The sequence below is a fragment of the Scomber japonicus genome, chromosome 17, assembly GCF_027409825.1.
Source record: "Scomber japonicus isolate fScoJap1 chromosome 17, fScoJap1.pri, whole genome shotgun sequence".
NCBI lineage: Eukaryota > Metazoa > Chordata > Actinopteri > Scombriformes > Scombridae > Scomber > Scomber japonicus.
In genome coordinates this window covers 8,866,093-8,886,308 of record NC_070594.1, presented here as the reverse complement: position 1 = coordinate 8,886,308, position 20,216 = coordinate 8,866,093, and the positions used below count along the sequence as shown (strand labels likewise).

Here is a 20,216-nt window from a genome sequence, read left to right as displayed (position 1 = left end):
AGCCTGCGAATACCGTATGACACGCTCTGTTTAGTCAATTAAGCCGAAACAATGTTTAAAATGAATCATCCTCCATGATGTAGTTGCAGTGTTCTTTCATCCACACACTTACAGCCTCATTTCATTTCATGTTTTCCTCGGTTGCTTTCAAAGCGACACTGGTCAACACTGATTTCTAAGTGGACACTGTGTCCGGGTGTGTGCATGGATAGAGCTCAGATAATCATCTTTTGTAATGCTGATTTGCCGCCTCACGCTGCCGACTCCCAGATGAAATATGTTCCTTCTATCTTGTTGACAGTTGCTGCAGCAGACAGCGTGAATATCTGAGGTCTCTCTGTCAGGCTGCCTGGAGCCTGGAGCTCCTTCTTAATGGCAACATTTTACCAAACATGAATAAATATATATACAACCCTTAAATTCACAGTCCAAACACAAGATTAGAGTCGGTTATCACACTCAGATTGTTTGACAGCTTGTTTAATAAATGGGCTAACACTAGACAACAACATTAATCTGGGTAATGCATGTTACTGATGTGCTACTGATTTTATCGCATTAGTAATGATAAATCATAAACACACAGAAGTGAAATATGTTTTCAATCACATCAAAGTGAGAAATCCAAAAAATGCTAATTTGCTCATGTATGTAATCTTTCACAGATTGGCTGCTTTGAATCAATATATTGTCATGTAGAGATTTCATCTTGTACTCCCTGGTTTACAGACCGGTACTACTTGGTGATAAAGTTAATGTTTCTATTTGTCAGCTTTGAGTACCTAGTTCTGACAACTGGTAATTTCAGCTTCCCAAGGACTTGTAACTGTTTCGAGTTTTTTTGGGTCCTTTGGAAGCAGAAATTACCTTACACATTTTTTGGACTCAGCACCTGGACTAGAAACATTTATGTGTGTTTTCTACCCTTAAAGTTCTGAATAAAACATAATTATTGGTGGAGTCGTGTTGCGTTTATTGCCACAGAAGACAAATAAATCTCTCATTCATGTACAACATTGTCTCTCCACCATTGCTTATGAAGGATTGCTAATGCCACCAGCACCTCTCTGTGCACAAACTGAGGCTACAGTTAACACTCTAATATTTATGCTGGGCACAGTAGCTGATATATAAAAAAATATATCTCTTGTCTTGCTATTACGTCATGAGTAGAGAGGGGCAGACAATCTGGCTCAACTGAATTTTCAAACCCAATCTGACAGAAATCAGTTCATTTCGAGTAAAACCTACCAGCCTGTTTATATTCACAATGTGTGTAGTGTTGGAAAATACTGGAAACTGGAACATTTCCGCTGCACTGTACTTTATTATATTGTATAAAATCATTGTTATAACATTTGAGACTTAAGTCCTCTATGACAAAGAACTGTATATCTTTGTGTTGTGGACTGTTGGTTGGGACACAAGAAGACATTTACAGTTACTGTACTTGGGCTGTGGGAAGCCATAATTAAAATTCTCCATCATTTTCTGATATTTTATAGATTAATTAATAATGAAAATAATAGTTAGTTGCAGCCTTAATCTTATGTTACAAATAACAACTTGCATGATATTTATTGGAACTGTCCGCTTTTTAAGAAATATTAAGCTGGCTCTCATTTAAATGCTCCACCAACCTTTTAGCACCGATGCACTCTGGTCTTATTGAAGCTAAACCAAATGCATTACACATGGTGGTCAGTAGTTCAGGGAGCTCGGAGAATTGGAGCATTTGTAAAAACTTTAAAATTTCAGCAGCTATTGAGGCATGATATGAATAATACACCTACAATATTTTGTCCAAAGAGCCAGTAGAATAAAAACAATACTTCTGATTTCTTGATCCTGAGGGCAGCCGATCCTCAGTAGACTACATCTCAAAGTGGTCTTGGGTGAGATACTGAACCCCAAATTGCTCCTGAAGGCTGTGTGTGTGTGTGTGTGTGTGTGTGTGTGTGTGTGTGTGTGTGTGTGTGTGTGTGTGTCTGTGTGTGTGTGTGTGTGTGTCTGTGTGTGTGTGAATGATTAGATCTTCCTGATGAGCAGGTTGATACCTTTTATGGCATCATCTGCCCTCAGTGTATAAATGTGTGTTAATGGTTCATTATTGGCATGTAGTGTAAAGAGCCTTGAGTGGTTGGAGGACGTTGGAGGTTGTAAAGTCGGTCCATTTACTATTCACTCTTACAGTCATTAATTACCCTTATATCAGCAGTGGAAATCTGTCTTTAAAGAGTTTTCAAGTAGACAGAAGTGAATTGTGAGATATAAATATCTCCAGAGCAAAGTGCTAAATGACCCGATGCTGTGGTGTGCGTGTGTGTGTGTCTGTGTGTGTGTGTGTGTGTGTGTGTGTGTGTGTGTGTGTGTGTGTGTGTGTGTATGTGTGTGTGTGTCTTACGGGTTAAAGGGTGGTGTTGTCACATTCTGTCAGCTCTCTGAAGGTTTTAGCCTGGAGGAATACCTGACAGCCATCTGGTGGTTGTTTTTCTCTGTGACATTTCACAGTTACACACATACACATATTCAGGTACACACACTGAAACACTCACCCACAAGATTCAGACACACACACACACACACACACACACACACACACACACATACACATTTAAAAAAAAGGCACGCTGAGACAAGGCCTGGAAGAAATCCAGCAGCTTCTGTTTGTTTGAATAATTAACATTTGGTTTGGAGTGTTTTGTGTTTTTTTATACCTTGCTGCTCCTGCCGCTGCCGGTTGTGATGTTGAATCATTCACACTTGTGCCTCACTCGGTGGCGAGAGTGGTTTGTCTCACTTGAATGTTTTCTGCTCGTCTCATAATGGGACAAGGTAAGATTTTAGCAAAACGTCCTGTGCTGTCATCTGCTTTTTAAATAACCAGCCAGTTAGTATTTGATTGCAGCATGTTGCAACATCATCTGTGAATCCATTTTTTACTATGAGGGTTAACTCCAGTGTTGAATTATGAGTAATCATCACTGCTTCTTCTCTGTTGGCTCTGCAGCAGCTCGGCAGTCGTGAAGTTTAAAGGACGTCTGTAATCATTAACATCTTAGCTTCAGTATTTCTCAAAAGTATAGAGAGGAGGTGTTTGTGCTGGATGATCTCTAGTTTGATGGTGGAACATTGACATATCCAACATGTGAAAACCTGATTTATGAAGGCTTTTGCACCTGTTCAGCATTTCACCCTAAACACAGGTGCTGTTTTTATATAATAGCCTAAACAGGTGGGAGCTGCAGTTAACGTGTCATTTGTGTGATTTCTTGCATTCAAGAGATAATCACACTAAACACAGGAGGCATGTTAACAGAGGTTGATAATGTATCCAGCATCACGCATCAGAATTAAGACTCTCCACCTATGAAGATATTTATTTGATGTATGCTAAATATATCATCATTTTGAACAATATCATATCTGAGTAGTAGCTGTTTTTGAACACAGCTGAATTAAATCTCTTGTAATCATGATCTCTGTGTTATCATTTCTTCTCTTGGTTGATTGATCTCTCTGTCTTAGATCTGGCACTAAACATGCACATGTTGCGGCTGCAAACTAATTGAAAACCACATTGCATATCTGCATGACACCATTATCGTAGTAATTAAGATCTTTAGATCCTGTAGAGCTGCCTTTGCAGAGGTTGCTGCTTTAACCCTCCTGTTGTCCTCCGGTCAGTTTTGACCCAGGAGGACAACAGGGTGTAAAATGGGGTATAATTTCATTTAAATCAGGCCTAATAAGGCATGAGTTGGACCGTCAACAGAAAGACAACAGGAGGGATGAGACCAGAAGGTTGCAATTGTAGTATGCCAAGACGTTACTAGTCGACAGCAGAGATGAAGAAAGCTGTCAGGTTGAAGAATGAGGATATCTCTTTGGTTTGGTTGGCTATGGGGAGCTCAGGGGAGGTGTTGAAGGGAGTTTAATCTTTAAAACAAAGTGCAGTCAGTTCAAAAGATTTACTATCTTTAAGAGGTATATAGATGAGGAGGAGCTGTGTTAATAGGTTTGTTTTCTTTATTTTTTGAAACCCAAGTGAATATTTGGGTTGTAAATGTATGTGTGAATTATATTTGAGTTAAGGGAGGAATAGTGAGAAAGAGATATACTTCTTCCTACTCTTTTTTGGGCACTATATTCTTCTTCTTATGTTCGTTTTCTTTATCTGTTTTTATGGTCATGTTCGAAATGAATAATTTGTACAAAGGCCAGAAGAACTGAAGTACCTGTTTCCAGAGCTAGGAGGAGTTTGGGAGACAGTGCACAAGGACTTTAGAGCCTCAAAACTGATTTACGAGATGTAGTTCTGAGGCTCTAAAGTTGATTTTTTTCCGTCTTTTCTAGGATCAGAAGAGCTCAGGACTGGACAAGTTTCCTCTGGACCAGTATCAGAACTCGTGCCACCTGTTCTGGATCGTGGAGGAGGTGCTGCAGAAATCAAAGGTACCGTGCAGGGTGGAGGTTGGGTCGGAGCAGACGGGCTTCTTGAGACACTTGGAACGGCACGTCTACCTATTGTCAGATGAGTTTCCCTTGTTTTCCATCTACATGTGGAGGATAGGAAGTCTCCTCACGACCTCGGAGAGATAAGATCCTTCCCCAAATTAAAACAATAAAGTATATATAACAATTCAGATACTGAACTCTTACACCAAGTGGACAGTACATCAGACTTAATATCCATTTAAAGGAAGCGGGCAAAAGCTGAACATCAAGGCTTCCTCCACGGGTTAGTGAAAAAAGGACTCGACTTCTACATAAGTAGTGAAAAGAAGATTTATATAAGAAAGCAGTATTTAAGTAAATAACAGCACAGATGTATTTTTAATGAAGAATTCAATCCTTATTAAAGGCTTAGTGGTTTCCAGGATGCCGTGTCATCAAGAAATGTGTGAAATGTTTGTACTTTGGTCTCATTTTCTTCATCCTGCTAAGTGGTATGAATTGCATAACAGCACAAGTGCGTGGGGAAAAAAATAAACCCTAATATTTTATAGAGTTGCTTTCTTATTCATCGCAACATTACACCCGTAATTGAGTAATAAGATGTTGTTTTTTTTATTGCTAGTAAAGCAAAAAACATCATAAAAGTTTTATCCCTCATATCGTTGTAGGGATTTAACATCGCAGCGCTGTTTGTAATTGAGTCATGATACAGATGCGATCTTTTAAAGCTACCAAATTATTAATAGTTCCTGTTAAACACTAATAGTTTCGACTCCTTTTCGAAGGAATTGCTTTCTGTAATGGAACATCGAAGGGTTCCTATTTTATTTTATTCATCCGAGTGATCTCCGAGGCTCGTAACATCAGAGGCCCTGATGTAAAGTAAATGTCTCCTTTATATTTTCTACAGACTTTTAATGCAAGTCTTTGAAATGCTGCAGACCTAAAAGGATCTTGATCTTTTCCAGCTTTTTAACAGTTGGGGAAAAAAGTGTTGAAACTCTACAGAATGATGTTATAAAACAGCTCGTCTCATAATAGACGAGATAAGACTTCAGCGAAATCTTTAATGAACTTAGATGAATTAATCATTTTTAATTGGTGAATCCATCTGTCCATTTTCTGCTGCTTATCCGAGTCCAGATCATATTAATTATATTGTGGAATTATAGCAGGGAAGTACAAAAAAGCATTTACGGTAATGATAAACAATCTTAGGCCATATTTTCCCTATTGGATCTCCATTATACTTTCATATTTGAGACATTAAAATGCATTCTACTCCATATTAAAAAGTTCTTCAAAACTCTTAAAAGTCATAAAGTCATTAGATTTCTTGAATTTAAAACATGCAAAACAACACTACTTGATTTGTTTTTGACATTATCTATTAATGACTATTTTTGGTTGCAAATTGAGGGAAGGAAGGTCAAGCCCTGAACAAGCACTGAATATTAAAATGAAACATTTTTTTTTTTTTTTTTAGCTATTAATGGATTCTGTGTCTGCATCTGTTTACTAATGATCAGAGCTAGTTAGTCACACTTCCTTGTCAACAAACTGAGTGCCACCGCCGTCTGCACTGATCTCCTTCCCCGCTGGTTATTTGGTGTGTGTGTAATAACGGGCCCCATGCTAGAGCACAGCTAAATAAGTTTCCTGAAACGTCATGAATTACCAAAGGCTCCCGGGTCCCGGCTGTGCCGATAGTCATCGCTCCTATTGTGTCTGCTTTGGGTTTCTGCTCTTCTCCGTCTGTGATCTCCTCATCTTTCATATCCTGTTGAGAGCAAAGCAGGGATAGGCCACGCTTTTAAGAAATAAAAATGGACTGCTCATACGTGCGCTGATGCTTAATGTGCCTCGGTGGAGAAGTGAATCCGTCTCGCCATGCGTGGGATTGACAGGGGCAGACATGGCTGGTTGCATCATCAGTAGAGATGAGCCCCCAGTTAGAGTTTCAGCATATGTGTTTCATCAGTAGAGGAGATTAACATTTTGATAATGAAGAAAAGCTGCAGGTTTAAAGAAAAAAGAAAAAAAAAACTTGTACAGTGATACTCAGATGTCTAGATGCTTGAAGGCGGGGATATTAAGTGTGGTGCGTCTGTACAAAGCTTGATATATCTTATTCCTCTGTGCCGTAGAGCTCTGCTGCTGCTATTAAAAACACATCAATGGACCACTGCTGCACTGGGTGACATGCAGCTTCATCCATCATAAACATACACCGCTGTTTATTTTGACTCAGTCCCACACACAGCGTCCTGTTGACAGAAATATTCACTACAGCATCAAATGTGGATTCATCCACCACTGAAATTAGTCCCCCCAAAAAATATAGAAAAAAATAGAAATCCTCTCTGTGGGTATTGCTATCCTGTTCCTCTCCTCCCAGTTGTACAGTTTGCTTGCCGTACTTGGCACCAAAATACACAAACAAAGCAAATTTAGGAAATGGTTATTATAATGGGTAATTAAAGACTTCTCTCTCTCTGTCTCCCTCTTTCTCTCGCTCTCTCTCTCCCTCTCCCTCTCTCTCTATCTCTATCTATCTATCTATCTATCTCTCTCTCTCTCTCTCTCTCTCTGTCTTTCTCTCTCTCTCTTTCTCTCTATCTCTCTCTCTTTCTCTCTCTGTCTCTTTCTCTCTCTCTATCTTTCTCTCTCTCTGTCTTTCTCTTTCTCTCTCTATCTTTCTCTCTCTCACTCTCTCTCTGTCTCTCTCTCTCTCTATCTTTCTCTCTCTGTCTTTCTCTCTCTGTTTTTCTCTCTCTGTCTTCTCTCTCTCTCTCTCTCTCTCTCTCTCTCTCTCTCTCTCTCTCTCTCTCTCTCTCACTCTCTCTCTCTCTCTCTCTCTCTCTCTAATAATTCACCACATAATATTTCCATGATCATTTTAGGGAGGTAGGGAGGGATGTCACATTTGTGTAGCTTGTGTATCAGTCACACACTCACACTCTCTCTCTCTCTCCTGTCAAGGTTGTTGGAAGCTGTTGAAATTATTTTCTCAGGCAGATATCTTGGATTTTGAGTTTCTCATCTATGACAACAGTAATTTTTGGCTGTCTGACAGATGATTCAGTCCTCGCTGTGTTTCTGCAGTAAAGTAAACGTAATTTCTACTCATCATGAATGTATTTCCTCTGCAGCAGAGAAACACGTCACACCAGCTTTCAGAAACTCCTGCAGGTTAAATCGAACTAACCAAAATCATTTAGTGTTTACTGTAATCTCAACAATTTAGCAACATTAATGCTACAAACAACCCATAATGCAGCACTCTCTGTAGGAGCCACTGTTACAGCTGTACTCTCCATCCTGCATCATCCATGTAGTACCCATCTCTCTCTCTCCTCTTATTTCCTGTCTACCACTTCACTTACAATTGTTAAATAAAGGTAAAAATGCCAATTAAAGAAACCTTATTTAAAAAAGGACTTCTGATTTCAACTTTTTCAAATGCAGTTTTACAAATTCTTGGATTAGCTCATTCATATATCACCAGCCTTATTAACTTCAACTTTCAACTTCAACTTCAACTTTATTCATATAGCAACTTAAACACAACATGATTCATCCAAAGTTACACAGAGGAAGAAAGAAAACACAATAAATAAAAATCCAGTTAGACACAATATGGAGTAAATTATTCCTCCATACTCTCCATCATGTCATTTAGACTTTTGACTTTATTGTCCCAAAGTGGAAATTCCTCTCCATAGCACTGTACATATTAGACAACACACTAACAGCAGTACACACTCAGGCCTGCTGTTTAAGGCAGCTATGACTGTGAGAATCAGTCCTTCCCCAAAACGAGCCTTTCTGCACCTTTACGTTCTCTTGATGTTGTTCCCTTAACTATTCCTCGACTTAACAAACAGACTTTAGGTGGTAAAGTCTTTGCCCATCGAGCTCCCCGTCCTTGGAATGAACCACCACTGCGCAGTAGGGAGGCGAGCTATGTTGAGACTTTCAAATCTAGGCTAAAAAACAAGTCTTTTCTCTGTGAGCACTCTTCTCCCGACTTCACCGACTGGGAACTCAAACGCCTGAACTGTTTTCCTCTTTGAACTCAAACTTGTTGCTGTATTAACATGTTTATCTGGTTTTTGTGTGTGTGGGTGTACTTTTACATGTGAAGTCATGTTTTTGTTTTTATAACTTGTAAAGTGGGCAGAGAGGAGACTCTTTGGGCGATGTGCACTTAAAACTTCAAAGTTCAGAGTAAAACATCATGATCTCATTGTTTGGTCTAAATCTATAATATATTTGTTAGCTTTTAAATGATTTATGTCTTCATTAGGAGCAAATGGACTTGGGCCCAAAGACAGAGTTAGGGGAGTCAACTAAACACAGTGTTTATTTTGGTCTTTTCATGGGATTGTTTGACTGTAAGAAAAATATAAAAAAGCACCAGCCTTCATTTAACATATTGGGCATTTAACAATATAAAGAAAAATCTGAAAAAATAATATATACTGTATTTAAATTTCAGTAAATTCAAGTTAAATGTATTTGTGTAGCACCATCTCATAAAAACAGTTAGAAGTGCTTTACATAAAAACAAGAAATAAGATAAAACAGCAAAAAATATCAAAATAAACTGAAACATCCATGCATACATACATATAAAACACATAAACAAACCATACATACTATATAAATACAGTATTTAAAATAAAAGCAACAGTGGAAAGGACGATCTTTAGTTTGGTTTCTAACTCCAGGCGTATAAATACTGAATGCCATCTCAGCAGAGTTTGAAAGTGCTCTTGGCACATGGAGGAGATTTCCACCTTTTATGACTGACGATATCTGCTGGGGGTTTATAAACTGACAGCAGGTCTGATATGTGCTGTGGAGCCAGACCAGCGAGTACTTTATAAACCAAAAGGAGGATATTGGATTATACTCTGAAAACATCAGGTAGTCAGAGGACTGGAGTTATATGGTCTGATCTTTTTGTCATACTGTAGTTAGAAGTCAAGCATGAAATACTCAGATAACATGAGTTCATCTTTTTTTTTTTTCAATCCTCTGTTTATTTTATTTTTTACGTTGAAAACAAACACAACATTTAACATCCCCTCCATAGAAATCTAAGCAATAAGGGGGGAAAAAATAGTGTATTCATATAAATAACCATATAAGTACTAATGTATATATAAGAAATACACATGTACACCCATACCTACACTTACATACACACATTTATATCTTAATCATATTTATATGATGATTATGATAGGAAGAATAAATAAAAAAGAAAAAAAGAAAAGAAAGAAAGAAAAATAAACAACTATTATTATTATTATTGTACTAATAAAATATTAATGATCAATTCAATTAAAAAAATAATAAAATAAAAAGATTGGGTCTTCCTATTCTCTAATCCCAATTAAAGAAATTTACTCTACCTGTAATAACCGAATAAGGAAGAATATAATAATATAATAGAGTGTATCTAAGTCAAATTAGAAAATAAAGCCTCTAATAGTGACATTTTTTAGAGTTAAAAAAGGCAATTTTTTTTTTTTGTGACTATTTTTAGACCTGCAGCACATTGGACCACTGTACCATGAAATACTGTATAGCAGTGACAAAAAAGCATGAAGAAATAAGGTAAGAGATAAATCACTGAGGCTATAAAGTGCTTTAGTGTGCAAAGCCTGCAGAAACCACACGGGCAGATTGTGTAAATAATGTTCCACTAAGACATATCCTCAGTCTCCCCATCAGCAGTAGATGATTTATGAGCTTTCTGACTCCTTAAATCCACACAACCTTGATTGATATAAATATTGATTTTCCATATGTCCACGTCCCCGCTGTTTAGTGATGAAAGATTTGTTTTGACGGCTGATCCTGAAAGTTTTCAAAATCCATTAAAAATATGAAATGTGATCCACATTTGATCATTTTGCGGTCGCACAGGCTTTTTTGGAAAAAGGATTAGAAAAATATATTGATAAAATCAGCATGCCCTTCATCTTCTCCCTCTCTGTCTGTTATTGGATGACAAAAAGAAGAGGTTTAGGAGTCAAATCAGCTCAAAAAAAGAGAGATTTTACTGCTTTGCTAGAAAATTTCTATGCTAGATTTATCAGCGATGTCTAAAAGTAAGACAGCAAAGTAGACCGACAAGGAGAAAAGAGAAATATATTTGCTTGAAGTTGGTTGTGTGAGACAATTGATTTAAAGAAAGATGTGTCACAAGCCTTTCAGCAAAGAGCAGAGGATTAAACCTCTCTGTCTTCAATCACTTTGAATTCAAGAGGGTAAAGAGAGTTGAAAAGGCAGCATGAAGAGTTCACTCTTTATCTATCCACGACCGGCTGGTTTCTCAGACATTTGAGCTGATAGAGATAAATTCAAACTGCTCTAGTGTCACTCAGCTTGAATTGTGTCCTTGTATCAGCGAGAGCAGCCAGTGTATATGTTTTAAAATTATGTGAAGATTTGTTGGGTTGGGGTGTTACGATTGGATTCAGATGACAGGTCCCTTTTTATGGTTCTAGGATGGTAAAATACTTGGATTTGAGGAGCTCACAAACAAAACAAAAACAAAGTAGACAGAGATCCTTCAAAAAATGGAAAAATAAAAGGTTTACATTCTTCAAAACTGACTTTCTTTTCTGCCAGTAGCATTTCTAGTATATCTACTCCATCTTTGTTCCTCTGTCTACAACAAGTAAGAGATAAACTGATTAAACAGATATGTTTAACCCTCCTGTTGTCCTCGTGTCAAGGAAGGAAGGGAGGAAGGAATGAAGGAAGGAAGGAAAGGAGGAAGGAAGGAATGAGTAAAAGGAAGGAAGGAAAGGAGTAATGAGGGATGGAGGAAAAGAGGAAGGGAGGAAGTAAGGAGAGAAGGAAGGGTGGAAGGAAAGGAGGAAGGAAGTAAGGAGAGAAGGAAGGGTGGAAGGAAAGAAGGAAGGAAGGAATTAATAAATGAAGGAAGTAAGGAGGAGGGAGCAAAGAAAGAAGGGAGATGGGGAAGAACGAAGGAAAAATTAAAGAAAGAGGGAGGAAAGAAGGAACAATCAAAAGAGATGGGGTCATTTTGACCCGTGAGGACAACAGGAGGGTTAATATGACTATTTGTTTATAATTAAATTTACTGACTGTTGGTTATATTAAACTACATTTCTTTAGATTTGATTGACTTGAACTGATGAATTCTTCTATAAAGTTGATAGGCTCATGAGAGACAGATTATTAAAAAGACCATTCAAATTGATGGAAGCAAAGGTTGAGATGTGATGACTTTCTTTTTTCTGCCATTGATAGAAAAACAAAAAGGTTCTGCTCGACTCTGTTTTCTGCTCTTATGTTGAAGAAGTGATGTTCTAGCTGTGTGCGCTCAGGAGTGGGCGGCTTGTCATTGTTTTGTTGTGAAATGTGTGTTTGTTGACTGAGCAAGCTCATTAGCTAGAGAGCTAATATCTGCAGGGCGTTTTTATACTCGGATGGCACTTTTATTGTCGTGTTAAATGTTGGTCTTTAGTTCACATTAGTGGGGAAAGTGTGCAAAAGCGTCACCATCTGTGGGATTTTTGTGGAAAGTCTGGCCCTGGTTAGAAATGAATCCACAGGCTGAGGTACTCACACAGCAAAGGTCTCATTTTATTAGTTCCTTTACAACCCATTTACTCATTTGCTATAAAAAAAAAAGATTAATTAATGTAAATGGCTTCATGATTCTTACATATATGACTTCTAAGGTGTATTTATACTTTAGTGCTGCAAAGAGATGTTGATTTATCGATTCATTGGTGGACTGAAAATTAATTAGCAATTATTTTCTTAATCAATTGTAGCAGCTGATAACGTAATAATAACTGATAACCTAATAACAAAAACTATAAAATAAAAGGACAATCGTTTACAAGTGTAATAACAAACGTTTTGGAGAGTGTACAGACATGTTCGGCTCACTATGAAACTGTGGTGGGCCGCTACATTCTGTATAATTAATGGGAAACAATAAGTTTATAATATCTTTGGGTTGTGGAGAGTTGTTTAACCCTCCTGTTGTCCTCAGGTTGAGGAAGGAAGGAAAGGAGTAAGGAGGGAGGAAAGGAGGATGGAAGGAAAGCAGTAAGGAGGGAGGAAAGGAGGATGGAAGGAAAGGAGTAAGGAGGGAGGAAAGGAGGATGGAAGGAAAGGAGTAAAGAGGGGGGAAGGAAGGAAGGAAGGAAGGAAGGAAGGAAAGGAATAAGGAGGGAGGAAGGAAGGAAGGAAGGCAGGAAGGAAAAGAGTAAGGAAAAGATGGAGGAAGGGAGGGAGGAAGGAAGGAAAGAAAGGAGTAATGAGGGAGGAAGGAAGGAAGGAAAGGAGGAAGGAGGGAGGGAGGACGGAAGGACAGAAGGAAGGAAGGAAAGGAGTAAGGAGGGAGGGAGGAAGGAAGTATGGAAGGAGGAGGGAGCAAAGAAAGAGGGGAGATGGGGAAGAACGAAGGAAAAATTGAAGAAAGAGGAAGGAAAGAAGGAACAGTCACAAGAGACGGGGTCAATTTGACCCGGGAGGACGACAGGAGGGTTAAGAATAAAACATGTTAGGTTGCATCATGTTCTTTAGGAAACTGTGATCAAAATTTTTCACCACTTTCTGACGTCCTATAGATCAAATGACTGATCGAGAAAATAAGCGAAAATGAAAATAATCATTAGTTGCAGTTCTAGTTTTCTTATTGATGTTCCGTCTGTTGCAAAAAGTGTTTAGTGCCCCCCCCCCCCCCCTCTGATGATTTTTACCCCTCTGATGGTTTTTACCCCAAATAACCTGCTGTCATAGTCTGACAAACAGCCCCCGCATCGCCCCCGCAACGCCCCGTCTCATCCACTCAGTTTCTCTGTGAGTATGCAGTCAGGCTGATAAATATAATCTGGTTTAGCAAACTGTAAATTAAGGATGACTTCTGTTTATTCATCTTAATTTTACTGCTGGGGGGGGGGGTTGCATCACTGGGAGATGATGGTGTTATTTTATCTTCATTGCACCCTCAGCATATCGGTAGAAAATACACAGAGCAGGAAGTGAAATCCATCCATCAATCTCAATACATACGAAAACCTTTCTCAGCAAATACACGCTCTACTGAGCAATACTGTACCTGGTGGTATTCCTGCCTGTGAAGCTGCACACGTTTCTAGCTCAGTATGTGACCTGGCTGTGATAAAAAAAAAATGTTTTAAAAATCTCACTGACTTTACGAAGAAAAGTTTATTCTTATCAACCCATAACAGTTTTTTCCTGTCAAAATAGGAGAAAAAGTAACACAAATGACTCCAGCTTTGTGCCACTGACTCTGATTTGCATGTGTGAATATTTCCAGCCTGGTTGGACGGTGCAGGAACTGGATAATTTTATATATTTAATTCAGACTAATTTGGCAGCCACAGTGTCTGTCCTTCAGAGCTTCCCGCTGGCTGCTTTTCGGTTTCGGAGCTATCCAGCCAGCGGTTGGTTGTGACCGCCAGTACCAGGTGTTCTCGACTCATCATTAATGACCTTCATTTGTCGAGTACACAAGCGGTAATGGATGCATGTTGTCTGTAATGCAGCCAGCAGGGAATGGTGCTCCATGTTTGTTAAAAAGCTTCCCCCGTCCACTGAACTCTTTATCTATCCGGACATTTTCAAGTGAAATCTGTGAGCTAATGATTGACTCAAAGAGCCAACTGACTATATTTCCAAATGAAACAGACCGAGCTGTTTGCTAATGTGTCGACTCCACTGTGCACCTGAGCCTCATTTAGACCTGAATTAGGGCTCATGAACACACCTGAACTTTAGTTTTTTGTACTACTTCCATGTCATTTTGGAATAAATCGAGGAATGAGTTGATGTTGAGCTATGGGGTGTGACTACTGTCTGTAGCTACATATACGCTTAATTAATCTACTACTTCATTGTTCATTTAGCTATTGTATAAAATGTACGAATGTCTGCTCAATTTCTCCAAAACATCAAAAATATTTCAACAATGATACAAAATAGAGACACAGATTGTTGGTGTCGGTGCAACAGTTTGTGATTATTCGGACAGCGAGCGAACTGCATGTGGTGACTTGTGGTGTTCCTCAGGGCTCGATCTTGGGTCCTTTTAAAATTGCTGATATATACTGATGCTTCTTGACCATCACTTCCTTCCCCTTAACTTGACTCAAATACTGGATATTTCCGTTTTTTGTTGTTGTTTTTTTTTGGGGGGGGGGGGGGGGTTGGTGTGTATTTTTGCCTTTATTAGTAAGTTAGTGGCAGAGAGGCTGACAGGAGGGAGAGAGAGAGAAGTGGGTACGACATGCAACATAACTTCCTTGCCAGATTTGAACCAGGGATGTTACATATATATGGCTACTGGATATTTCTAACCCAGCTATGAAAAATGCATGTAACTAGATTTCTTTGCTTTATAATAAACTACATATATAACTACATAAACTAGAAATAGTATCCCAAACACATTTGTGGCAAAGTAACGTTGTTTTTTATTTATTGGTAATTAAATTAATATTCCAAGTTGATATAGTTTACTCCAATTTGTTTTACTTGAGTGTACTTTAATGCTCTGTTATTCATTTTTTCTAACTTGAGTAAACCACAGTACAGCTGGCTGCTGTTGTGCCTGTTTAATTGCTGTATTTTCTTTATATTAAAACATTAATAAAACTAATTTTGGTAATGCAATGTAGATCTTTAAATGTTGCTCTACTTTCAGAGCTGCTTTTACTTTCTTTATATGCAAAATGATTTTCACTCACTCTACATGTCCCAATAATTTACATCGACCCAGAATGGTAATTAGGTTATTTTTTTCTCCCAATTTAGCCAGGCGTGCCAGGTAATGCTAAAGTTCAGTTTCAATCTATCTAGGCCAATTTTGGCCTTTGCTTTGCGTGTCGACCCCTGTAGGGATTTCTTATTAAACCGTCTGAGCAAGGTGAACAGTGAGGATTCTCATTTTCTTGTGTTACTGGTCGGTTTGATCTAACTTCTGTCAGGCTCTTCTTAATTCACTCGAGAGCGAAATTTTCATTACCTTCCTCTTGCCATGCAGCCCTCTAAAATATTAAACTAAATAGTAAGCTACACCCGAGCAGTAATAGATTGTGTGTGATTGTCTTTGTCCAGGGTGCAGCTGCCTCCTTACAATCACTGTGAATGTGACCCACTTTATATCTTTTGTCGACCTTTATTGATCACTTATCGCCTGACAGGAAGGGCAGCCGAACAGGAGCAGCACTTTGCAAATCTGTGAATTCATTGACCTGCTCGAGGGAACTGCTACAAGCTGAGGTTCACTAGTTTTAAAAAGAAAAGGAGCCAGATGATTAAAATGTTGAACATCACAATAAAGGACGTGTCAAGCAATATCTTAGTATCGTTAAAATCAGCTGCTACCTTCATACATCACCCCCAGTAAGATAATCGACTAAATGGATTAAATTTAAAAGTATAAAATGGTCTTTAAAAGTTTGTTGTTACTTCAGAACGAATGCAGCAGATATCCAACCTGCTATACCAACAAATTGGCTCTACTACAGCACGTTGTGATTTTAAAGTGGCTATTATTGATATCCGAACAACAAATGAGCTGTCAGTGTGTAATGTGTTGGTTGTGGTTCATAGTGATGAACCTAGAGAGAATTATCAGTGACTCTGCAGCTCTGCTCTGCTTTACAGAGCTTCATAGTGAAGTTTGTAGTAAGGAGCCAGATATTTCCCTCAGGAGTTGGAAGAGAGAAAAAAGAGAGTGAATATTGGACTTCAGCAGGTGGACAGAAACATAACCCCAAAAAATTATGATAATGTTGCTCCCTAACTGCTGGATGTGGAAATAAGCTGTTTGCTAACAAGTTCAAGATATCAACTTCCAGAGTAGCAGTGCATCATAATTAGTTTAATTCATATCCATAAAACTCATCAACTACACACCACAACAACAATCAACCAGTCGAGGCAGATGGACGCCCTCTTAGAGTCTGGTTCTGCCTGAGGTTACTTCTTGCCACTGTCGCCAAGTGCTTGCTTATGTGGAAATGTTGGGTCTCTTTAAAATTAAAACCTCTATGTATAAAGTGCCTTGAGATGACTTTGTTGTGATTTGGCACTATACAAATAAAGATTGATTGAATGACCAACTCTTTCCCTTGGCGCAATTTCTTCCTTAACTTTTTTAGCCGTCAAAACTTCCACAGCACCAAATCTTCTCTGTCCTGCTGTTTTTAATTAAAACTAATTGCAACCACTCAACTGGTCCATGGTTTCATATTGATGTCCAGCAGTGATATTTAACCTGAGGTGGAAAACCCAAAAAACCCAAAAGTCATAAATGTAGTAAACTGTCCAAACTTTTGACAGATACTGTATATTAGATTTTTGTTTTTTTAAAGCATGAGTCAAGGAAGGAAGGAAGGGAGGGAGGAAGGCAGGAAAGGAGGAAGGGAGGAAGGGAGGGACGAAGGCAGGAGGGAGGGAGGGAGAAACGAAAAGAGGAAGGAAGGAAAGAAGGACAGATGAAAGAAGGAAGGAAAGGATGGAAGGAATGAAGGAAAGAAGGAGGGAGGGAATAAGGAAGGACAGAAAGAAGGAAGAAAGGGGGATGGAGGAAGGAAAGAAGGAAGGGAGGAAAGAGAGAGGAAGGAAAGAGAGAAGAAAGAAAGAAGGGGGAGGGAGGAAGGACAGATGGAAGGAAGGAAGTAAGGAAGGGAGGAAAGAAGGAACAGTCAAAACAGAGGGGGGGTCAATTTGACCCGGGAGGACGACACGAAGGTTAATGTATTTTTTAATGCATGTTAATGTCAGTGGGGGTTTTAAAGAGCAAATATGTTTCAATCACTTCTTTTATTCTTTATTTGGATCCCTATTAACTTCCACAAAGTGGTCATTAGTCTTTCTGGGATCAACACCATAGCAACAATAAAATAAACAACACTTTAAAGTCACACTGATGAATAAAACAAACAAAAGGAGGGGGGGGGGGCAGATGTGAAGATCAGATGATAATTCGATTGAAATCACTAAAAGTAGACTATGCTAATGTCATGGCAACCCTCACGGCAGCAGAAAGAAGAAAAGCTCCCTTGTTTGTTGTATTTGGCTAAACAACAAGTTTGCCTCAGGGCATGATTTGAATAAACATGTTTATTTATTAAATATTCTTGTGTTTGAATGTCTAAATTCCTCAGACTCAGTAATTTCCCCACACGGCTCATGAGAGAAGAAAAGAGGAGAGCAGAATTTAGTTAAAAGTAGTTTATTATGAGGCATTTTTGTACTGGAGGACATTTTTCATCGTGCATTTTTTATTTGTGTATTATCTCTTATAGGTGAGGATTTAAGATAAGCTCACCTGCACATGTTTCATTTGTATCTCTGAAGCACGTTGAATGGCACTATTCAATATGAAAGGTGCTAGGTGCTGGATAATCTGTGATTGATTGACATGAAATGTGTAAAAACTAAACAGCTTAGAAATAGGGCTGGGCAATATGGGCAGAATCACATATCACCATATCGATATTTTGACAATATTATAAGGATGACTATCAGTGCTTTCACAAAATATTTACACAATGAGATTTTTGCTAAATAATCATCAGTACTGTGGATGTAATGACTAAGTGGATAAAGACAGATAATAGAATAGTCTGTTAAGATCAGAAAGTTACATTTTTACTGTAATGAAGCCTTTAACCTCCTCGGGTCAAGGAAGGACAGGAGAAAGGAAGGAAGTAAGGAGAGAAGGAAGGAAGGAGGGAAGGGACAAAGGAGTAAGGAGGGAGGGAAGGAGGAAGGGAGGGAGGGAGGGAGGAAGGAGGAAAGGAAAGGAGGGAGGGAGGGAAAGGAAGGAAGTAAGGAGAGAAGGAAGGATGGAAGGATGGAAGGAAGTGAGGAAAGAAGTATGGGAGGAGGAGGGAGCAAAGAAAGAGGGAAGGAGGGGAAGAATTAAGGAACAATTAAAGAAAGAGGGAGGAAGGAAGGAAAGAAGAGATGGGGTCAATTTGACCCGCAGGATGACAGGAGGGTTAAAAGCAGGAAAATACATTTATTCCATATCACAATACAACGATACTCAAAATCTGAGACGATATCTATAAAATAGCCCAACTTAGAGTTCAAGAGTTTAATCTGATGGTATCTGGAGGAAATTAAAACCACTCATCTGAAAAGTGAAACAATGTGAATGTGGAGGAGGAACTTTGTGTAAATCTCCGTTAATCGGCTTGTTTGGATTAATCATGTATTAATAAATTCCCGCCAGACTGAATCAGTCTCACACACCTGAAATAACTTGAAGCTTCTTAGGAAAAACTGAGGACACAAATGGCAACACTAGAAGCTTGTTTGCTTTCCCTTGTAAACATTGTTGGTTAATATGTGTGAGTGATGTTTTCTGCTCCGTAAGCATCAAGAGAAAGATTAATGTGCTTAGTTACAGCTCAAACATGCTGGTTGGATACTGTTGCTATGGTTGCTCTGTCAATAGCAATATTATTAGCATGCAGATGATTAGTGTTTTATAGCTTTCAGCCACTGCCATTCACTTGTTGAAGATGAAATAGATGAGTCAGGGCTGCAGCAAATGGCTTTTTTATTATAGAGTAATCTGATTACTTTTTCATTAATTTAGTTTATATCATATAAATGTCTACATTACAGTTGTCCCAGAGCTCCAAGGTGACATCTTTAAATGTCCAATACCCCAAAAATACTCAGTTTATGATATAAACCAGACAAAATTAGCAAATCCTCACAATTAAGGGCCAGAAACCAGAAAGTATTTGACATTTAATGTTTCAAAATTGTTGATAAATAAAACAAGTTTGGTTTCAACAGAAGTGTGATTATGTGTTCGTATTTTTCCATATTCGTTTGTAGACAAAAGCCATTGAGACAAGATGCAAACGCCATTGAGACAAGATGCATAAGAAACACAGAAAAGGGGACATCAATAGGATTTAAAAGATTTAAATAAAATGAAAGATTAAAAAATAAACTAAAATAGAATAAAACAGATTAAACAGGAGACTAGAAATTACAATGCAGTGTAAACAGCCTCTTCTTTAATTTAATTTAATGTAATTAAACATGGCACAAGGTGTGTTTGTTCAGTATTTATAATATTTTAGTATGCAAACACACAAGTACATGCATGATAAAAATCCTGGGATCCTTTTAGGCCGCTTTCTGCAAATCTGTCCAGATTGTAGCTAGATTTTCTATAAATTACTGGTATGTCAAATCCTGATATTCATCCATAAACGGCACATTTAGGCTCAAAGTTAACAGGTATTTCCCAGTTTTTGTCTAACTTTGATTTGAGTATCATACAGTTGAGCTGCAGCTGTAGGAAGTAAGATACTAAAAGACCTTAACATCTGTCAGAAGTGCATGACAGTAGATATTGAGTGGGAGTATTGGCAACTTAATCTCATCTCTTCAGGTGAGATCTGCAAAGTGGCCGTTCTCCAGCGGTGACCAAGGTCAGCAGTAACAGTAGTCTGAGTCAGCAGAGGGTGTATGCTTTGTCTCTGGATGCTTGTTTAACCTTTATTTTCACTGAGAAAATTTGCTAAGCAGGCATGTTATTCCTCAGAGTCTCATACGTACAAATACTGTCACGTTCCTTCATTAGACGCTGAGCAGTTATTTGGTTTGCTTAGAAGATGGGTTCACAGTTATTTAAATCTGTCTTAAATCAACAGTAAGGTGCCAAAATGAACATTAAAGCATGTTTTTTCCTA

General features: G+C 38.4%; 1 protein-coding gene across 1 annotated transcript in view; it reads left to right on the top strand.

Annotated features, from left to right (window-relative positions):
* The window catches only part of mei4 (meiosis-specific, MEI4 homolog (S. cerevisiae)), a 129,257-nt gene extending 124,655 nt beyond the window's left edge, over window positions 1–4,602 (top strand). Inside the window, exon 3 of the mRNA XM_053337480.1 lies at window positions 4,357–4,602. Within this exon, the coding sequence (XP_053193455.1) occupies window positions 4,357–4,602 (246 nt within the window). The remainder of the gene's footprint in view (window positions 1–4,356) is intronic.
* The last annotated feature ends 15,614 nt before the right edge of the window (window positions 4,603–20,216 follow it).